Raw genomic sequence first — 19,230 nt, 5'->3', positions numbered from 1 at the left:
TTTAAGCAAGATCAGGTCTCTTGCTTCTCTCAGCTCTTAGGTTTTCAAAGCAGAGGGATGAACTAAAACCCCTAAACCTTAACACCACAAAGTTGATCTTTTGGGCTCCCAACAACACAAAGAAAGCAAGCGCAAAAAGGAAAATAGTTACCAGAACCTATCGTCCAGACACAAACACAAGTGGCCCCGGGGACCCTGAGGGACCGAGGAGCGACAAAGCAAACCAGACCCCCAGTCGGACAGTGGACACCCGCGCGCCCCGCGCCCCCGCCCCGGTCGTTCCGGAGCCTCACCGCGGCGTTGCTCCCTTCCATCTTCCATCGCCCGCCCCGGCCGCCGCGCCGAAACCGCCGCCGGGAGCTCGGGGGCCGGGAGCCTCAGGGCGCGAGTGCGGGCGGCCGGCGCCGCGTGCTCTTTGTTGGGCTCCCGGGACGGCCCAGCGGCGGCGGCCGGCGCGCTCCCTGGCGGAGGCTGCCCAGGCTGCGGAGCCCGCCGCGGCCGCCCTCCCGGCCCCCGGCAACGTCAAAGCGAAGGCGGCGGCGGCGGCTGGGGGTGGGGTGAGGAGGGGGAGGGGGCGGGCTGGGGGCGGGGCCGGCGCTCCGGGAAAAGCGAGGGAGGGGCGGGGCAGCAGGCGCGGGGGCGGGGCCCCGGGGGCGCGGCGGGACACCGCGGGACGCGACCTGGGCCTGGGCGCTCGGCCCTCGGGCAGCCCGGGCCCTCCGCTGCCTCCCGGGGCCGCGCGCTCTCCTTGGGCCCGGCCTCCAGCCCGAGAGCGGAAACCTGCCTGTTGCTTTGTCTTCTTCCCTAACAGTTTTCCCAGCCCGAGAAAAGTGAGAGGCGCTTTCCCTGCTGTTTCCTCTCAGGAAGGGCCGTGTGAGGGGAGCCGCGAGCTGGGCGCCGTCTCGCCGGGTCCCGGGCGGCGACGCCGAGAGCCGGGCGAGCGCGGGCCCCCGCGTCCCCTTGGGGTCCCGGGGCAGCCGAGCAGGGGATCCGCCGGCGTCGGGGTTGGAGTTTGTCGGCCTCTCTGATCGGGCTCCCCGGGCAACGAGCCGCCGCGGGTGCCTTTGGTCCCCGGGACTCGTGACCCATTGAAGGTCCATTCCCCTTTGAGGCGGATCCGCCCGAGGACGGCGCTCACTCCCATCCATCCCGCAGCCTTGCCCGGGACTGTCCCTCACCGAGAGCGCGTGCCGGGGGACAGGGCACTTAAAACTGCATTTTCTATCAGAAGTGCCACCGACCGGCACCTTTCTTCTTTGCCCCTTGATCTGTGCCTCGGACGAAAGGCCTGGAACGGCGCCCTCCTCTGGTAAAGGGAGGGGGGACCTAAAAGCCACCCCCTTTCAGTCTGTAAAGTCCAAGCACCTGGAGGTAGACGCCCTGGCCCATGCACAGTAGTCCCATGTTTGTCTTACAGCTTTATTGTTCCAAAGATTAGGCTTTTTCAAATCAGTAGAAGATGCCTAAATGAAGAGAAGTGACTAAGTTGGCCATGCTTAGAGTTGGGGGTGGAATCAGGTCCCCTGGTGGCCGGGAGCTGCCCAGTGAGCTCACTTGCCCTCCGTCCACTGAGCGCAGTAAGATGCAGCAAGGCCACATGAGTCGCCTACTTTTGCTTTGACTGCCCCATCCACATCTGTCAAAGTCAGTCGGTGGCACCCACCAGAGGAACCAGACTGAGGGGGAGTGGGTGCATTTACACAAATCCATTCCAACTTCGGACAAACGACCGCAGCTCGTGCTCCCCCTGCTAGAGCGGCAGTAAGAGCAGATGAGTGGGTTTGAAGAACCCCAGTCACTTAGGCATATTTCCCGTTTATGCATGTTCCATTATTCTTACACAAATACCCTACAGAGACAGTCCCTGTGTGCCTATTCCCAATAAACTCCTGCCTTACTTGAACCTTGGCGTGGGTCTGATGATTTTGGTGGCAAAGAATCAGAAGTAAGACCAGGTGCAAAATGTAGTTACTACCCTGGACCTCGAGGACTGGCCTGGTGGGCTTTACCTGGAAAATTAACCAACAAGTCATAAACCCAGACATAACTAATCATATAGGAGGCAGGGCGGACCTAGATTTACATGAACTTACTAGTTAAGGGATTTGGAAATAGACACCTATAATCTGAGCCTTTGTGTCCTCCATTATAAAATTGGGTTAATAATGCCTTGCAGAACTGTTATTAGCATGATAAATTATATAAAGTTCCTGGCCCGTAGTGAATGTTCGATAAAGAAGCATTTTGAAAGTTAGGCAACAGAGATGTGTTTCCCATTTTCATCACAAAAGGTGTTGTTTTTTTTTTCCTTGAAGCCAAAATGTTTTAAGATTTTACTTACAAATCTGATCACATATATTAAATAAATCATTTGTTTTTCCAAGTTTAAATCATTGAAGATTAAATTGTTAGAGGTTCTGATTAGCATAAATTAACCTGTGTTACCAGTACTAAGTTGATAAAGTCTGAAGCAAATCAAGTAAATGTTGACATCTCACTTTGCCAGCATGTATCCTGTGTGTAAATATTTTGTTAGGCTTTGTGAAATATTGAAAATAGAGTAAGAACCCCCATTTCTAGAGGTTAAGTTTTCATTTCTCTTTTTAATTCTATCTAGAGTAGAATTCATGGGTCATATCGTAACTCTATGTTTAACTTTCAAACTTTTTTCTACAGTAGCTACACCATTTTACATTCCCACCAGCAAAGTATGAGGGTTCTAATTTCTCCATATTCTCACCAACACTGGTTGTTGTCTGTGTGTTTGCTTATAGCCATCTTAGTGGGTGTGAAATGTGGAATGATTTTGTAACATCATTCTCTATGGGATAGAATTAAACATAGACAGTCTTTTCTCTAGCATGGTTGATTACAATTTATTTTTTTATTATTGGCATTTTAGAAAAGTTCCAGCCTCACATTCATTATTGATAATAGCATTTACGCTTTTTGTGTGTTGTCAAATTTTGAAAGGCCTCTCAAGTTTCTCTCATATATAACTGTAAGATTTTAGGGCATTTCAGGTTTTTTTATGCAGTGGTTGGTTAATATTGAATGCTGTTTTTTAAAAAATGAGGCACAAGAAAACTTTCTAAGATGATACAGATGTTCTATTTGGGTGATGTTACATTTGTCAAAACCTACTGAAATTACACTGAAGAGCTGTGTGTTGCTCTGTATATAAAAGAAAAATATAAGATTTTGAATCTAGTAAAAATTTCAAATAGCCCATTCATTGTCTTAGACTGAAAGCCTGAGAGAGTTCTGTGAATTGTCCTTTGCACTGTTGGGCGATGCAGATGTGTGTGTCTGTGTGTATGCATGCACATGTATGATGTGGGTGCTAATAAACATGACACTAAGAAGATCTGGCAAAAGGTAGAGACGGAAAGCCACTTGGAATTTGTTTGGGGATTAAGTTAGAGGTATTGATACAAAAATCAAACAAAAATGCCCTTTCTTGAACCAGGTGAGTCTGAATACCTAGAACGTGGATGCCCAAGTCTATCTATACTCACAAGAATCAGAAGATACGTTCCTTATTTTAGGTGAAAGCCAAGGTAATTTACTTAGGTCTGGAAAGGAATGCACAGCAAAACCAGGGGTGGAAGGAAGAGTGAAAACAGTTGAGTTCCCCAGGCTTCAGGTAAATGCTCTTAAATTAACTTATTAATCTCCATTATGAATTTTGCCATTTCATAGATATAAGTTATTTCATGTCAAAAAAGCAAGAAATTTAAATATTTTTCCATTGCGATTTATGGTCTACTCCTCTTTATTACCTGGATTCTCAAACAATCCAAGAGTTTTAGAGTATGCATTTAAAGAAAAGGGATTTTACTTTAAATACACGAGCAACACTAACCTCTACAGTATTTTCAATTAGAAGGCCTGCTCGGGATGCTTTGGTGCATAGATAGGATGCTTTATAAATCATACACCAACTGCACACAAACCATTGATATATTAAAGGACATAAGTGTTGGTCTTATTTATTGTTGTATTCCTAGCTTCCAGCACTGAGCCTGGTCAGTGGCACAATAAATAGGGCACAATAAATAATTGTTTAATTGAAATTTGCCACGACCCAGGCAGAAATACTACCTAACATCATGTTATACTGCAATTTCAATAGCCCAACGTAGAGCCGAGAGGATATGCCTGAGACAAAGCTCACCACGGTATTTTCCTAGTGGGGCTTTGCTGAATCCTGAGTGGGTGCTGTGTAGATAAAAGGAATAAGAGAAAAGAAGCCAAGAGCAGAAACGTGGCCAGTGTGCTTGGGCGACTGAAGAGAGTAAAGAAGTTGAAGAAGTCAGGGAAAGATCCAGGAGGGAGCAGATGCTGCCTGCCTTGAGGTTAAGTGCACAAGGAATGTTGGATCAGAGGGTGATTTGAGGCATAGCATGGACTCAGCTCCCCTTTTCCCCATAGACCAAATAAGTTAGGCTAAGTATGGTGAAATAACAACACTAAAATATACATGTATTAAGGCTTCAGCTTATTTTTATTATCCTTATGAATAGTTATTCTTTCATTCATCCATGTGACAAATATTTATTGAGCACCTACTGTGTGCTAGGTATAGTTTACTGACTATAGCCATACACAAAACATCCCTTACTTTATGGCACTTACAGTCTAATGAGTTTGAGAAGACAAAAAATAAGCAAGATAAGTAAATATATGGGATGTTGTATGTATGTTGTATGATAAGTGCTTTGGGGTTAACGTGTAAGGAGTGTAGGGTCAGGTGGAATGAGGGTTGCAAAGGGTTTTCAGAGACGGTTTCACTGAGAAGGTGAAATTTGAATAAAGACCTGATGGAGGTGGAAAGCCATGCAGACATGTGAGTAACTATAGGTGCAAAGGCCCTGAGATCTTGGCTGGTGTGTTCTGAGCACTGCCGGAGGGTCAGTGTGCCTAGGGATGAGTGAGCAGGGGAAAGGTGGTCCAAGATATGATGGATGGGGTCTTACGGATTGTTGTAAGGATCTGGGATTTTAACTGCCACTGGAAGATTTTAAGGAAAGGAGTGATACGATCTGACATGTTTTACCAGGCTCAACCCGTATGATGTGTCGGAAGCAGGGAGGTGAATTAGGAGGCTACTGCAACAGCCCAAGCAGGAGATGGTGGTAGCTTGGGCCAGGGTGGTAGCAAAGGTGGTGGTAAGAAGTGTTCAGATTCTGGTTGTATTTTGAAGGTTGAACTAGAGGGATTTGCTGAAAGATGGATGTAAGGTGTAAGAGAAAGAGAGTCACAATGACTCGAGGGCTTGGGGCTGAACTACTAGAAAGGTGGAGTTGCATGAATTGAACTAGAAAAGACTGTGGAAGGAACAAGATTCAGGATGGGAGATCAGGTCCTCAGTTTTAGACATGTTAAGTTAAAGGTTCCTTTTAGACATCCTGCAGAAGCACTGAGTCAGCTGCTGAATGTCTGAAACCAGAATTCAAGGAAGAGGTAGGAGCTGGAGCTGAGTATTTGAAAGTTAAAACAGAGATGGCATTTACACCCATGAAACTGAGTGAGATTAGCAAAGGAGTGGATGGTAAAGAGAAAAGACGAGGGCCCGATGCGCTCTAACGCTAAACAGTTAGGGAGATGAGTAAGAACAGCTGATGAGTCTTTTCAGGAGCAGAAGGTGAAGGAGGAGGAAAACAAAGAAATGTTCCTTAAAGGAATATTTTCAGATTATTTTTATATGAAATCTTTTTCTCTCTAAAGTTTTCAATCAGCAGTTTCTGTATTCTGCTCACTCCCTACATCCTGCAATCATCACTTCTCTTTTTATCAACACTATTCTATTATTTTCAAGGAGAATGAAAGTGAGAGTGTTATATGCCTGTAATGCTAGCAATCTTTCACTTTGTCTCAAGCTATTTTTTATGCCTGACCTAGTGTTACTAATATTCGCTCATGAATTTTTTTTTCCTAAATAATTACTTCTGGAATTATCTAAAAAGACATATTTAGTTAATATATAGGTTTCTGGGCTGACAGAAATTAATCCATATTTTGTTTATTTTTGTTACAAAAGAAACTAACATCCACAGCTTCTTGGAATTGCTAATGAGAAAATCTAATGAAATCCATATACGTATCATAATCAGGATGTTGAGTAAGCTCCATTCCTGGTTGATCAAAACTATCTTCAATGATCCCTTTATTCAGTGGAAGAAACTTTCTCCTGGCTTTAGAAGAAAACTTGGCAAGCTCAGAAGTTGTTTAGCTCACTTGTAGGTCCTCTAAATATAGTATCAATTCAATAATTAAACTATCCAGGCCTTAGTCCAAACTTGACTTTGCATTAAATCTTCTCCCCTGCTTCATCTGGTAGTGCACAGTGAGAAAGGGAGGGTGGACGAGGCCCTCTTTCCAGTTCCTCAGCCCTAGGTACCTAGTGGGACACCTCCTCTTCCTACTGAGACTCTCCCTCTCCTGCCCACCCTACTGGGTAGACCCCCAAGAAGACAGAACTCATGCCAACTCCCTTGCACGTGGCCCACACCACATCTGGTCCACAAGAAACACTCACATGTCCCTTAACTCAGCAACCCTGGGAGTGCAGGCTGATCCCAACCACACAGCAAGGGCTTTCTTTGTCACTCCCCAAAAGCAGTTGGTCAACCCTCCCTCACCTCTAGATTTCCTGGAAAGAAGCAATCTCCATGAGTTTTCTGGGGCATGGATGAAGCCACCATCATCAGTGTTTTCCAGCTACAAGGATCAATTTCAGATGTGTCCAAGGGGTTCTCTTTTGCTAGGCTTGCGGTTAGAGAGAAACACCTCCCACCTCTCTCCGTAATGGGAAGTAGAGGCAGGCAATAGCTCTCATCTGTGTTTCCTCCCATTCTCTTCTTACTTTCACTTCTTTTTATAGCTTTGATCTGACTGGGAGGATCCAAGATTGTGGAACAGGGTCTCAGAACCATTGCCTCAAAAATCTGCACCTGGGGTGGAGGTTGTCTCACATTCAATTGTGATATCTGTTGCTTTGTATTACATTGGCACCTCAATAGAACCCGAGATAAAAAGGGCTCCATTCTGCCATCCTGTTACACTTCTTAGCTTGAAGGAGTCATAGCATCTTGCTTCTTCACTATACATATATGTGCACATAGGATATGGACTTCATCGCCTCCATTGTAGACTCTTACGTTTGACAGTGATGATTCTGAAAGACTGGTACCCTAGTGAGCAGATACCGCTGAAAAAACACCTACGTCTACTGTAGCCCAATCCTCTCCCACCACATTGTGAATATTGAGGCACTTCATATTTCCTGTTCCTCACCCCTGCGATGTCCAATTCCGTAGCTACTGGCCACATGTGGCCATTTAAATTTAAATTTAAATGAATTAAAAGAAAATTAAATTTAAAAATTCAGTTTCTTGGTCTCACTATTCATATGTCAAGTGTTCAGCAGCCACAAGTGGTTAATAGCTGCCATATTTAGACAGTGCAGCTCTAGAGATTTCCATGAATGCAGACAATTCTACTGGATGGCACTGTCCCACGCAGTGTTGGGGATATAGGATGCATTAAATAAATGACAAATGAAAATTTGGTCCAAAGGTACCATATGATTGCTATGGTTTATTTTTCTGAGAAGCAAATCTTTACCTGCATACCTAGTTGCAGCTGCCTTTCTGTTTCATGTTCGGAAACCTCTCTGCATCCCTCTATTCCACCAGAAAATGCTTTACTGTCAAAATAATTCCTGCAAACGTGAGGAAAAAGTCCCTACATCCCTAAAAGAACACATCACGTTTTCCAAAACTGTTGAAAGAAGGAAAAGGAATGGCTTCAACATCAGTATTTGTATCGAAGGGGGATTCCATAGAAAACATATCTTTGCTGAAATAAGCATTTCACTTATAATAGTTTTTTTCCAGGATAGAAATGACCCATGGAAATTACCTATGTCTGCGTGTTTTCAAATTGTTAAAGTATCATGGAATGTGTCCAAGAGGACAGCAGAGCTTAGAAAGCCTCTGCTCTGCAGGGGGTGATGAGGGAGGCGATGAAGACTATCCCAGGGGCCTCTGGGATGTTGAACCGGAGTCAGGAGACAGAAAGGGCCCCAGCTCACTCACTGTCTAACCATGTGTGGGATAAGAAGAAACATATTTGGTCTTTGCCTTGGTTCCTAAAACCCTTGGAATTTCCTGAGTCTTCTGTTACTCGTGAAGGAGCTCCTTTTGATCACACCTGAGTTTACACTAAGGAGGTGACTTAGGGTGGAGCCCCTAGACAGCCCCAGGATAGGCCTGGTTATCAGTGAAACCACGTGATTAGAGGGTTGGAACTTTCAGCTCCAACACTGACCTCTGGGAAGGGGAGAGAGGGTTTGGAGGTTAAACTCTATAAAAGGTCTTGAACAAGGAGATTTGATGTGCTCAAAGGTTTGGTGAACACACTGAGGTGCTGGAAGTGTGATGTGCCCAGAGAAGGCATGGAAACCCCACAACTCCCCCCCCCCCAAGACTTTGCCCTATTTAGCTGTTCCTGAATTGAAGCCTTTATAATAAACAAGTAAACATAAGTAAACTGTCTTCCTGAGTTCTGTGAGCCATTCTAGCTAATTATCCAACCTGAGACAGGAGTTGTAGGAACCCCCAGTCTCTAGCCAGTTGGTCAGAAGTATAGGTGGCAACCCCAGACTTGCTATTAACACCTGAAGTGGGGACAGTCTTGTGGGACTGAGATCTTTAACTTGTGGGATCTGACGCTAACTCCAGGTAGCCAGTGTCAGAATTGAACTGGATTATAGGACATCCTGTTGGTGTCTACAAAGAATTGGAGAATTGCCTGGTGTGGAAAAAAACCCACACATTTGGTGTCAGAAGTGTTGTGTGACTAGAGAAACAGTTTTCTTTTACCATGGGACCTTCCAGTTCTGAGGCTTCCATTTCCTTTTCTATGAATGGCAAGGATGGCCTTCCTGCTTGCCAAATTCCTGCATTCTAGGATTTAAAGAGATTTTAATTAAAAGCAGTCTTTATTTCATGATTCTCAAAGTCTTTTTGGCAAGACTTTAATGCCAGAAGTTGACTCTCAACATTCTGAATCGTGACCCCAAGGAACTCAAGCTAGACAGCTCCCCAGAGGGCAGAGGCCACGCCTTTTTTATATATTTAGTTTTTATTTCTAGCAGTGGGCACATTGCCTAGCATGTAGGAGTGCTCAACACATGTTCACTGAATGAGTGAAGGAATGGATGAATGAATTCTCTCTCCTTATTTTGGGTGAGAATGGCATGTTGTTTAAGAATCCCTTTGATTTCAGTGGCTCTAAAGAGACAAATGTTGGTAAATGCTGTCAACAAAGTCAGAAGGAGGACTTTAAATAGAATTCTCATCACACAATACATGCCTTATTACTCTCACATTTGGAAAGCCCTATAAATTTAGGTGTTTCTAAAAGGAAAAAAAAATCTATCAGATCTCTCCCAATTTCCCCACCAAAGACTCTCACTCTGGACATAACTACTGAGTTCCCTGCAAGAGTTGATGAATTTTTGGGGCTGAATTCTGAAGGAGTAGTGTTTTTGGGTTACTTCACTTGTAAGTTCTGTGAGAGCAGCTATTTGATGTTTTGATTTGTATTAATCCATAGTCAGAAACCCTAGAGAAAAGTTGGGTTTTTTTCCTTCAACATCAGCTTTTTTGAAGTATAATTTACATACTGTAAAACTCACCAATTATATGTACAATTTGATGAACATTGGCAATGTATAGAGCTGTGTAAGCATCACCACAATTGAGATAGTCACTCCCTCCTCACGCCCTCCAAAGTCCCATGTCCCTTTGCTGTCAATCCCATCCTTCCAGACACTGAATCCTAGCAACTGTAGACAGATTTGCTCTCATTGTAGTTTTGCCTTTTTTATAATTCCATATGAATGGATTTACATAGTATGAGACCTTTTGTTTCTGCCTTCTTGCACATAGCATAATGCTTTCGAGATTCATACATGTTTTTATATTGATTTGTAGTTCATTCTTTATTGTTGAGTAGTGTTCGGTTGTATGGACATATAGTATGTTTTTCTGTTCACCAGTTGATGGACATTTGGGTGGTGTCCATCTTTTGGCTATTACAAATAAAATGATATGAACATCCACGTTTAACTTTTTGTGTATACATGTTTTTTCTTAGATACATACCCTGGGGTGAGCTTGCTGGGTCATATGGTTAATGTATATTTAATTTTACTTTTTAAAAAATCTGCCAGTTTTCTGAAGTGGCTATGCTATTAATACTACTTTGCATTCCCATCTGCAATGTATGACAGCTCCAGTGTTCTACATTGTGGCCAACATTTGGTACTGTCAGAATTTTTTTTTAACTTTAGCCTTTTGAGTGTGTAGTAGTATCTCATTGTAGTTTCTCTGGCATTTCTTAGTGATGATATTGAGCGTCCTTCATGCCCTTATTTTCAATTTGTGAGTCTTCTTTTGTAAAGTGTCTGTTTCAATCTTTTGCCAATTTTTTAAGATGCATTTTTTTTGTCTTATTACTGAGTTGTAAGAGTTCTTTATATATCCTGGATACATGTTCTGTATCAAATTTGTATTTTGTAAATGTTTTCTCTCTGTCTTTGGCTTGCCTTTTCAGTTTGAGTGTCTTTGAAGAGCAAAAGTTTTTAATTTAAATGAAGTTCTATCTACCATTTTTTTTATGCTCTGTATTATTTTTTTGTCCTATCTAAGAAATTTTTGCTTAATGTAATGTCATAAAGATATTCCTCTTATGTTTGCTTCTAGCAGTTTCATAGTTTTAGCTCTTATGTTTACATTTATGAACCATTACAAATTAACTTTTATATATGGTATGAGTTAAGGGTGGAGGTTCTGTTCTTCCTATATAGTTATCCAGTTGTTCCAAGTCCATTCATGAAAAGATTATCCTTTCCCCATTGAATTACCTTATTGAAAATAAATTGACCATGAATGTGTGGATCTATTTTTTGAATTCTCTCTTCTTTTCCATTGATCTATGTGTCTATCCTTACACTAATACAAAACCTTGATTATTAGCTTTGTAGTAAATCTTGCGATCAAGTAGTATAAATATTTTGACTTTATTCTTCCTTTTCAAAATTGTTTTGACTACTCTAGGTTCTTTGTATTTCCATATAAATTTGAGAATCAGTACATTAATTTCTTTAAAAATGCCTTGATTAGGATTTCAATTCAGATTGCATTGAATCTATAGGTCAATTTGGAGAAAATTGACAATTTCAACAATTAGTATTCTGAAACGTGAACACGATATATCCAATTATTTAGGTCTCCTTTCATTTCTTTCAGCAATGTTATACAGTTTTTATAATGCAGTCCTTGCACATATTTTATCAAGTTTATGCCCAAGTATTTCGTGCTTTTTTATGCTATTGTAAATGGCATTATTTTCTTAATTGTGATTTCAAATTTTTCACTATTAATATAAAGAAATGAATTTTATTTTGGCATGTTGATCTTGTATCCTCTGACCTTGCTAAACTCACTTATTATTTCTACTAGTTTTTAAATAAAATCCTTATACTTTTCTACATAGCTAATTTTATTGTCTCTCTCTTTTTTTTTTTTTTTGACAGAGTCTCACTCTGTTACTCTGGGTAGAGTGCAGTGGCATCATCATAGTTCACAATAACCTCAAATCTCAAATTCCTGGGCTCAAGCGATCCTCCTGCCTGCCTCAGCCTCCCAAGTAGCTGGCATTACAGGTGTGCACTACAACGCCTGGCTAATTTTTCTATTTTGAATAGAGATGGGGTCTCGCTCTTGCTCAGGCTGGTCTCGAACTCCAGAGCTCAAGTGATCCTCCCACCTAAGCTTCCCAAAGTGCTAGGATTACAGGCATGAGCCACTGAGCCCAGCCCATTTTTACTGTCTTTAAAGAGACTTTTTGCAGTGGTCATGAACTCTAGTATGATATTGAGTAGAAGTGATAAGAACAGACATCATTGCCTAGTTTCTAACTTAGGGGGAAAGCATTTAGTCTTTCCCTATTAAGGACAACGTTAGCTTTTGGTACATGCCTTTTATCAGATTGAGAAAATTCCTGTTCGTGCCCAGTTTGCTGAAAGTTGTTCATCATGAGTGGGTGTTGAATTTTGTCAAATTCTTTTTCTGCATCTATTGAGATATTCATATGATTTTTCTTTTTTATGCTGTAATTTTGTTATATTACATTGATTGATTTTTCACAAGGTGTTGTCAGGGTTGGTTTCTGGTGAGCGTTCCCTCCCTGGCTTACAGACAACCACTTTCCTGCTGTGTCCTTACATTGCCTTTCTTCTTTCTTCTTCCTGGTGTCTCTTCTTCATCTTATAAGGACATCAATCTTATTGGATTAGGGACTCACCCTTATGACCTCATTTAATCTTTACTACCTCCTTAAAGACCCTATCTCCAAATACAGTCACTAGGGGGTTAGGGCTTCAACATATGGATTTGGCAGGGGCAGGGGCACAATTCAGTCTTTAACAATTATCCATCTTATATGTTGCTGGATTTAATTAGCTAATTATCTTTGCTATTATTGCATCTATGTTTATGAAGAATATTGGTCTTTTCTTGTATCTTTTTGGTTTGGGTATAAAACCCAAAATGCTGGCTTCATCAAATGAGTTGGGAAGTGTTTTCTCCTCTTTTACTTTCTAATAATATGTGTAGAATCAGTATTATTTCTTTCTTATGTGTTTGGTAGAATTTACCTGTAATGCCATTGGGACTTGGAGTTTTCTTATGAGAAGGTTTTTATTACAAATTCAATTTCTTAAAAAAAATGTGTGTGTGCATATATATCTATATATACATACCCACATACATATGTAGATAATCTCTTTCTATTTGAGTGTGATTCCGAATAATTTGTCCATTTCATTACATTGTCAAAATTAATGACATAAAGTTTTTCATAGTATTTCCATATTTTTTAATGTCCATGTGATGCTGATATTGGTCATTTGTGTTTTCTGTGTATTTTTTCCTGATCAGTTTAGCAAGAGGCTTATCAATTTTATTGATCTTAAAGAACCAACTTTTTGTTTCATTGATTTTCTATATTATTTTTTATGTTTCCTATTCCATTGTTTCTGTTCTTATTGTTATTGTTTCCTTCCTTCTGCTTACTTGGGATTTAAATTGCTTTTCTTTTTCTACCTTCTTAAGGCTGCAGCTTAGAAAGAGCTTAAGCTTAAGTTCAATGGCAAAGGAAATAGTGTAGATTAGAACCAAGTTTATACCATAGAAGAGTGGAAGGTGAGACATCCAGGCAAAAATATGGAGCCAATGTCTGACAGAGAATATCTCCAGATTCTGTAAATAACCCCCCAACACACACATACATACACACACTCATATACACTGCAGAAAAATGCACTTTCTCCCTATATAGCATTTATCTTCTCTATCCCCATATCAATTTAGTTTCTACCCATCTACCACTCCTTCATTTCTAAGTCATCCAAACAGAAGGAATTCAACATGGTCATTGTCACAGCATTTGAATGACACCCTAATTTTGGTCATGGAAAATATACTAGGATAAGTTACTTTCTCCTTCACGTCCTTCTTCTTCAACTCTTTGCTGAGTATAACTCATTGCTACAGAAGATCACAGCAGAAACAATCCTTTGTGTTTACCAAAGCATTTCAATTTCCTCCTAGGCACAAAGGAAGACTACATTTCTTACTCCAATTACGTTACTAGTTCCGGTTCATGGACTATGTACCGGAAGTAATATCTACCACTTCAAGGCCCGACACCTGCAACCTGCCAGAGAACCTCCATGTTCTCTTCCCTGTGCGCTGGAGAGTTGTCAGTGCTCCTAGGGACTAGAGCATTCACCAACACACATTCTGTGAAGTAAGCAATAAATTTCCAATTTGTTAAGCTCTGAAAACGTAAGGGTTTCCATTACAGCAGGACCTTTACTTACATGGACTAATACATAGCCCAAACCACATTCAATCAAGCACTGATAATAAGCATATCATTATGTGTTTTGAAAGCTGTAATAGAATTCTGTTGTTCAAAGAAATGTGGATTGAGTATCCTGAAAACAATTATGAGTTTGATAATATCTGCCACACTTAAAAGTGGTGTGGAGAAAAATTACAGTGGAGAAGAGTAGTACTATAATAAATGTAAAGTCTTTGTGTTATCTGCTCTGCTGAGCTGACCTTTGTTTTTTGACACAATGAAGTCAAGAACAATCTGAAAAAATATTAAACACATACGTAGGTGATGGTGTTTCCTTCGTTCCCAATAAATGGACTAAAAAGCTCTCTAATAAGGAAAATCAGGATGAAAGTCCATTAATGACAAATACATTAGACTCATCACAGTGCAATTGGGTACTAGTTGTGAGGCAAGGGGGTGACATTCTGTTGATAGATTGGTTTCTGTATGTCAACTAGATGGGGGTGGAGAAATAAAACCACAACAAAAGACTCAGATTCATAGACCTGAACGAAAACAGAACAAAAAAGGGACACTAGACATTATCTAACTGAATCTCTATTTTGCAGATGAGACAAACTCTTTCAAAGACTTGTGGCACAGGTGGTGAAACAATTGTTTGGGTAGAAACATCATAATATTTTACTTTAAAAATGTCTTACTTGCACATGTCCCACGATCTGTTCTATTTTGAAGAAATGATTGCCTCCTTAGGGGAGTCCCTTTTGCCCACTCAGCATGACTCGGGAACGGGGTGCTCAGGCCCCTGGACCCCTGGGGGAAGGGGACCAAGGAAGGAGGTTAATGTGAAGCCACGGAGTCCTATCTGGTCATTTTACTCCCATCACTGTCTTCATTAGTCAAATGAATTCTAAATAATTTGCTTTTACTTTATATATAAAAGATATACTTAGAATTTATCGAGCAACTTTTAATTTTTAAAAGTTCAACATTTCTTCCCTTGCAGTACTCTGAACCACACACATACACAAATACACACAGAGTAAGATATGTTTTATCTGTCTTTCCCTTATGTTCATATGTTGGAAGCCAACTTGATTTATTTTGTAACTTAAGATTTATTGATCTGCTATTAAATTTTTTCAGGTAAGAAAACATTTCCAAAGAGAGTATTAGTACCTTGTAGCCGATGGATATTCAACATTAATGTTATAGAGTGTAGAACTTGCATCTCATTTTGTTGTGAATATAAGTTGAATATGCCATTATTATTGTTAAAGAACTTAACAATAACGTTAACTGTTAACGTGAAGAAAGAGGGCTAGTTTAATGTTCTGAAATTTGTCATTTGGTGAAAATGCCACGTAAATATCACCAATTAAAAACAAACCAGAGACCTATCTTGAAATCCGTTTTGTTTGGAAGAAGACATTCTGTGATTTTAAGAAGTTATTTCATAGGTAGAAAAAGATACATCATCAACATATTTTTTGATATGAGATTGTTTTCTCCTTTCATAGTTTTTCACAGTTTATGGTTTACTATGGGAAGTGCCCATACTGGACATACAAGTTTATTCTGCCTACACTGTTATAGGACTTCGAGTAAATGATTGATGCTAGAATTGATTCTAAGATAAACCCTATTTGGTCATGATATATTACTATATTAGTCTGCTATCTGTGAATGGATCATTTTTCTTTTCTCTTTTACTATCTTTTTATTTTTCAAAGCTGAATTTTTATTTTCTCCAAAGCATAGTGTTTCCCAGGTTGGGCGTGGTGACTCATTCCTATAATCCTAGCACTTTGGGAGGCCGAGGCAGGAGAATGGCTTGGGGCCAGGAGTTCGAGACCAGCCTGAGCAAGAGCGAGACTGCGTCTCTACAAAAAATAGAAAAATTAGCCAGGCATGGTGGTGTGCGCCTGTAGTCCCAGCTACTCTGGAGGTTGAGGCCGGAGGATCATTTGAGCCTGGGAGTTTGAGGTTGCAGTGAGCTGTGATGACACCACTGCCCTCTAGCTCAGGTGACAGAATGAGACCCTGTTACAAAACAAACAAACATAAAAAACAAAAACCAACCAAACAAAAAAAACCCAACAGTGTTTCTCTTGCATTTGAGAGAACTACGTAGATGTAATGCTTATGGCTAAAAATCAGGGCCATTTAAGCCTCTCTTCTTTCCTTGTCTACTTTGAGCTCTTGTTTTTCTAGATGTTTTCTTTCTCCCCTCCTGCTATTTATACCCAACCCTCTCACCTTTGCCTAGTACTCATTTTCTCATTTCCTTTTCCCTTAGCTCCCTCTTGGCTTTGCTTCAAGGTTTTCAGGGGGTGCCCTGCTATTTATGTTTAATTTCAAAGTATTACGGGGGTACAACTGTTTTTGGTTACAAAGATTGCTTTTGTTATGCTTGAGTGAGGGTTATAAGTGTGCCCATCATGCAGATAGCGTTCATTGTACCCATTAGGTACATTTTCGCCCATCCCTTCCTCCCGCTTCCCTCTGATTGATTCCCATTGAGATTTACTTCCCTCTATATGCACATGTGTGCTCATCAGTTAGTTCCAATTTAATAGTGAGTACATGTGATGTTTGTTTTTCCATTCTTTAGATACTTCACTTAGGATAATGGTCTCCAGTTCCATCCAGATTGTTGCAAAAGGCATTAAGGCATCCTTGGTTCCCTGCTATTCTGAGCCAATTATCACAGTGAGAGCAGCATTCCCAGGAGTAGACAGCTCATAAGTGGTTGGGATGGACATGACCCCACAGTCCTCCAGACAAGCCTGTAACTATGGATTTCAGCAGTTTCTGTGTGAACGGCCAGCAACTGGGCAGACGCTGGTCCTCATACAGTGTTAAAGAACAATAAATACGAGGAGAAAAATGATGCCATGTTGTTTAAAACCTAGACTGGTTCATTGCCTACTCACTGATAGAACAGTTAAATGACAAAGGTAAAGATAAATAAATACCTAGGGAAATGTGACTATAAGCAGAGAACATTCTGGATATGAAGGGAAATAATTTGTCAGTTTAGAACACATTGAGTCACAGACTGAGGAAAGCTAGTTGGGGGGAAAAAAAATCTCCATTTGGAAAAGATCTGAGGGGTCTTAGAGGAAACCCTGGCAGAGACCAGGTAGTCAATATTAATGGATATTTTCCCCAGAGTAAGGCTTGTTCAGGGCAAAAGTCTAAAAGAGAAAATTTGCTCCATACATCATTTAACCAATAATACTGTGTTACCAGCTACGTCCCCCAGGTCTCACATTGTAGCAAGAATCCAGTGGAGAAAATGTGGAAGGATTCACATAGAAGCACTTCTCCCTTCCCCCTGCAAAATTCATGGAATTATGTGGACCTGGAAATCATCTATTTCAAGCTCACCCTCAAAGCAGGAAGCCCTTATACAATATTTTTAACAGGTGGCCATGCAGTTTCTGCTTCATTACTTCCGGTGCCAGAGAAATGAGTCATTGCCTTCCAAAGCAGCCATTCCGTTTTAAACAATTATTTTTTAAAGGACAAATACTACATTAATAAAGAGCTAACACTCCTGCATTGCTTGCCAGGTACTAAGTGTAGACCTCAGTGCTTTGCTGGGGGTGTTATTTTCACAGTTCCCACACAACTCCATGCAGCAGGCTTACAGTAGGTAGGTAGCCAGACTTACAGAAGGAAGGGATGGAGTGTGCATTTAGGCCCAGTCTTTTTGACTCCCGGGCATTCACTGTAACAACTTCTAGAATTGACTCTGAAGGTTCATACCTTCATATCACACTAAATCACACTGGCCTCCCTGTAGCTTCATGTTCACTCTGGTCTGGACCCCAGAGTACACACCACAATTCCCACCTCTCTTCCACTCCAGTAGCCCCCCAGACATTTGAAAATAGCGACTGTGTCATCTCCCTGTGCTGTCCCTACGACTCCTCTCCTCACTGGCTAAACACTAATAGATCCCTCTGTTAATTCAGCGGCAAAATTTTTTGAGATCTCTTTCATTCTGAAGACCTTCTTCTCGGCATGGGTGCGCAGGAGCAAACACGATAGAGAAGATACACCCAGAGCAATAATTACAGATGAGATTTTCATTTTTGGCTGTCAGATTCAGTAAAGAAAAATCTTTCATGAGTAACAAACATAAAAATTAAACATTATAAATATTTGATATCACATGTATCTACGTATACTTGCAAATCTTTTCATTACTAACAAAGGAATTATCATTCTAAACACATTATAACACTACATAATAATGATTTATTGCCCCAACTGAATTATGTTTCAGGAGCTAAGAACAAATTTGATAGATGCAGGCATTTCTGCGTATCTGTTGACTACCATGGCAACGAATTAAAATAGGTTTGTTTAATTAATTAGTTGTTGGTAAAGCACTATGAAGATGAAAACTGCTATTAATAGATGCACAGTGTTTAGTATTAATGCTAGTGTTATTGTCATAAATGGTAAAGTGTTTATGGCCAGACTAGACCAATTCATTTTCTGGTAATAGTACTAATCTCATCTTTGAATTAGGAAGAGGATTTTTCAAAACCTTTTTCACTTTTTTTAAACAAATTATCTAGTCTTCTATGTTTATTTTGGCTAAATATTAACGAACACTATACGCTCAGGAAGCAGAGAAAATTAATGAATATGGTAATAACCAAAGTTTCACAAATAAAAAGAAGAGTATCTTCTGATGGTTCTTGCAATGTTCTATAATAACATAACTGCTCAGGCTTCATTTCTTAATGCTGAATGAAGGATTTGGAGATTTCCAGTGGTGCAGAGATGGAGGAATAGTTCCACCAGGAACTATTTCCAGAAATGGAACAAGGGGTTGCTTTAGATCTCCCCCAAATCTCGTCACCCTCCCCCAACTTCCTCCAATACTCATGCACGGTTGGAAGGCATCTGAAAGGCCTTCTGGCCCACTGTCACCTGAATTCCCCAGACAGCATCTCCAGCAGGCAGTTTCATACAGGCTGAATTTGAACAGTGTCCCACTTAGTGGCACCTGGTATCTAGCAAGCCAGACCTTTCTTTCTCAGGTCAGATTCTTCAGCCCAGAAAGTTCTACCACTGATCTGTCATAGCTCTTGAAATTGCTATTTTCAATCATTCTGTAGGCTTAAAGGATTGAAAGGTCCTTTTAAACCACAAATACATAACCTGGGAATGGACACAGTGGTAAGGACCGTAAGAGTCCTTTAATAGTCACACACTCTGAGTTCAGCTATCTGTTCTGCACTTGGTGTTTCCTCATCCGTAAAGTAT

The 19,230-nt window shown here is 40.9% G+C and overlaps 1 protein-coding gene across 3 annotated transcripts in view; it reads right to left on the bottom strand.

Moving 5' to 3' along the window:
• The window catches only part of PSD3 (pleckstrin and Sec7 domain containing 3), a 435,489-nt gene that overhangs the window by 375,160 nt on the left and 41,099 nt on the right, over positions 1–19,230 (bottom strand). The window contains exon 1 of one of the 3 annotated variants that reach the window (XM_069484899.1): positions 294–439. The exons of the other annotated variants lie outside the window; for them this stretch is intronic. Coding sequence (XP_069341000.1) covers positions 294–314 — 21 coding nt within the window. The 5' untranslated portion in view covers positions 315–439. Of the gene's footprint in view, positions 1–293; positions 440–19,230 lie in introns of those variants that run through there. 3 annotated transcript variants of the gene reach the window in all.

The sequence above is a fragment of the Eulemur rufifrons genome, chromosome 12 (assembly GCF_041146395.1).
Source record: "Eulemur rufifrons isolate Redbay chromosome 12, OSU_ERuf_1, whole genome shotgun sequence".
NCBI lineage: Eukaryota > Metazoa > Chordata > Mammalia > Primates > Lemuridae > Eulemur > Eulemur rufifrons.
Note: the sequence above shows the minus strand (reverse complement) of the source record. Positions and strands in the feature narration are given on the sequence as shown.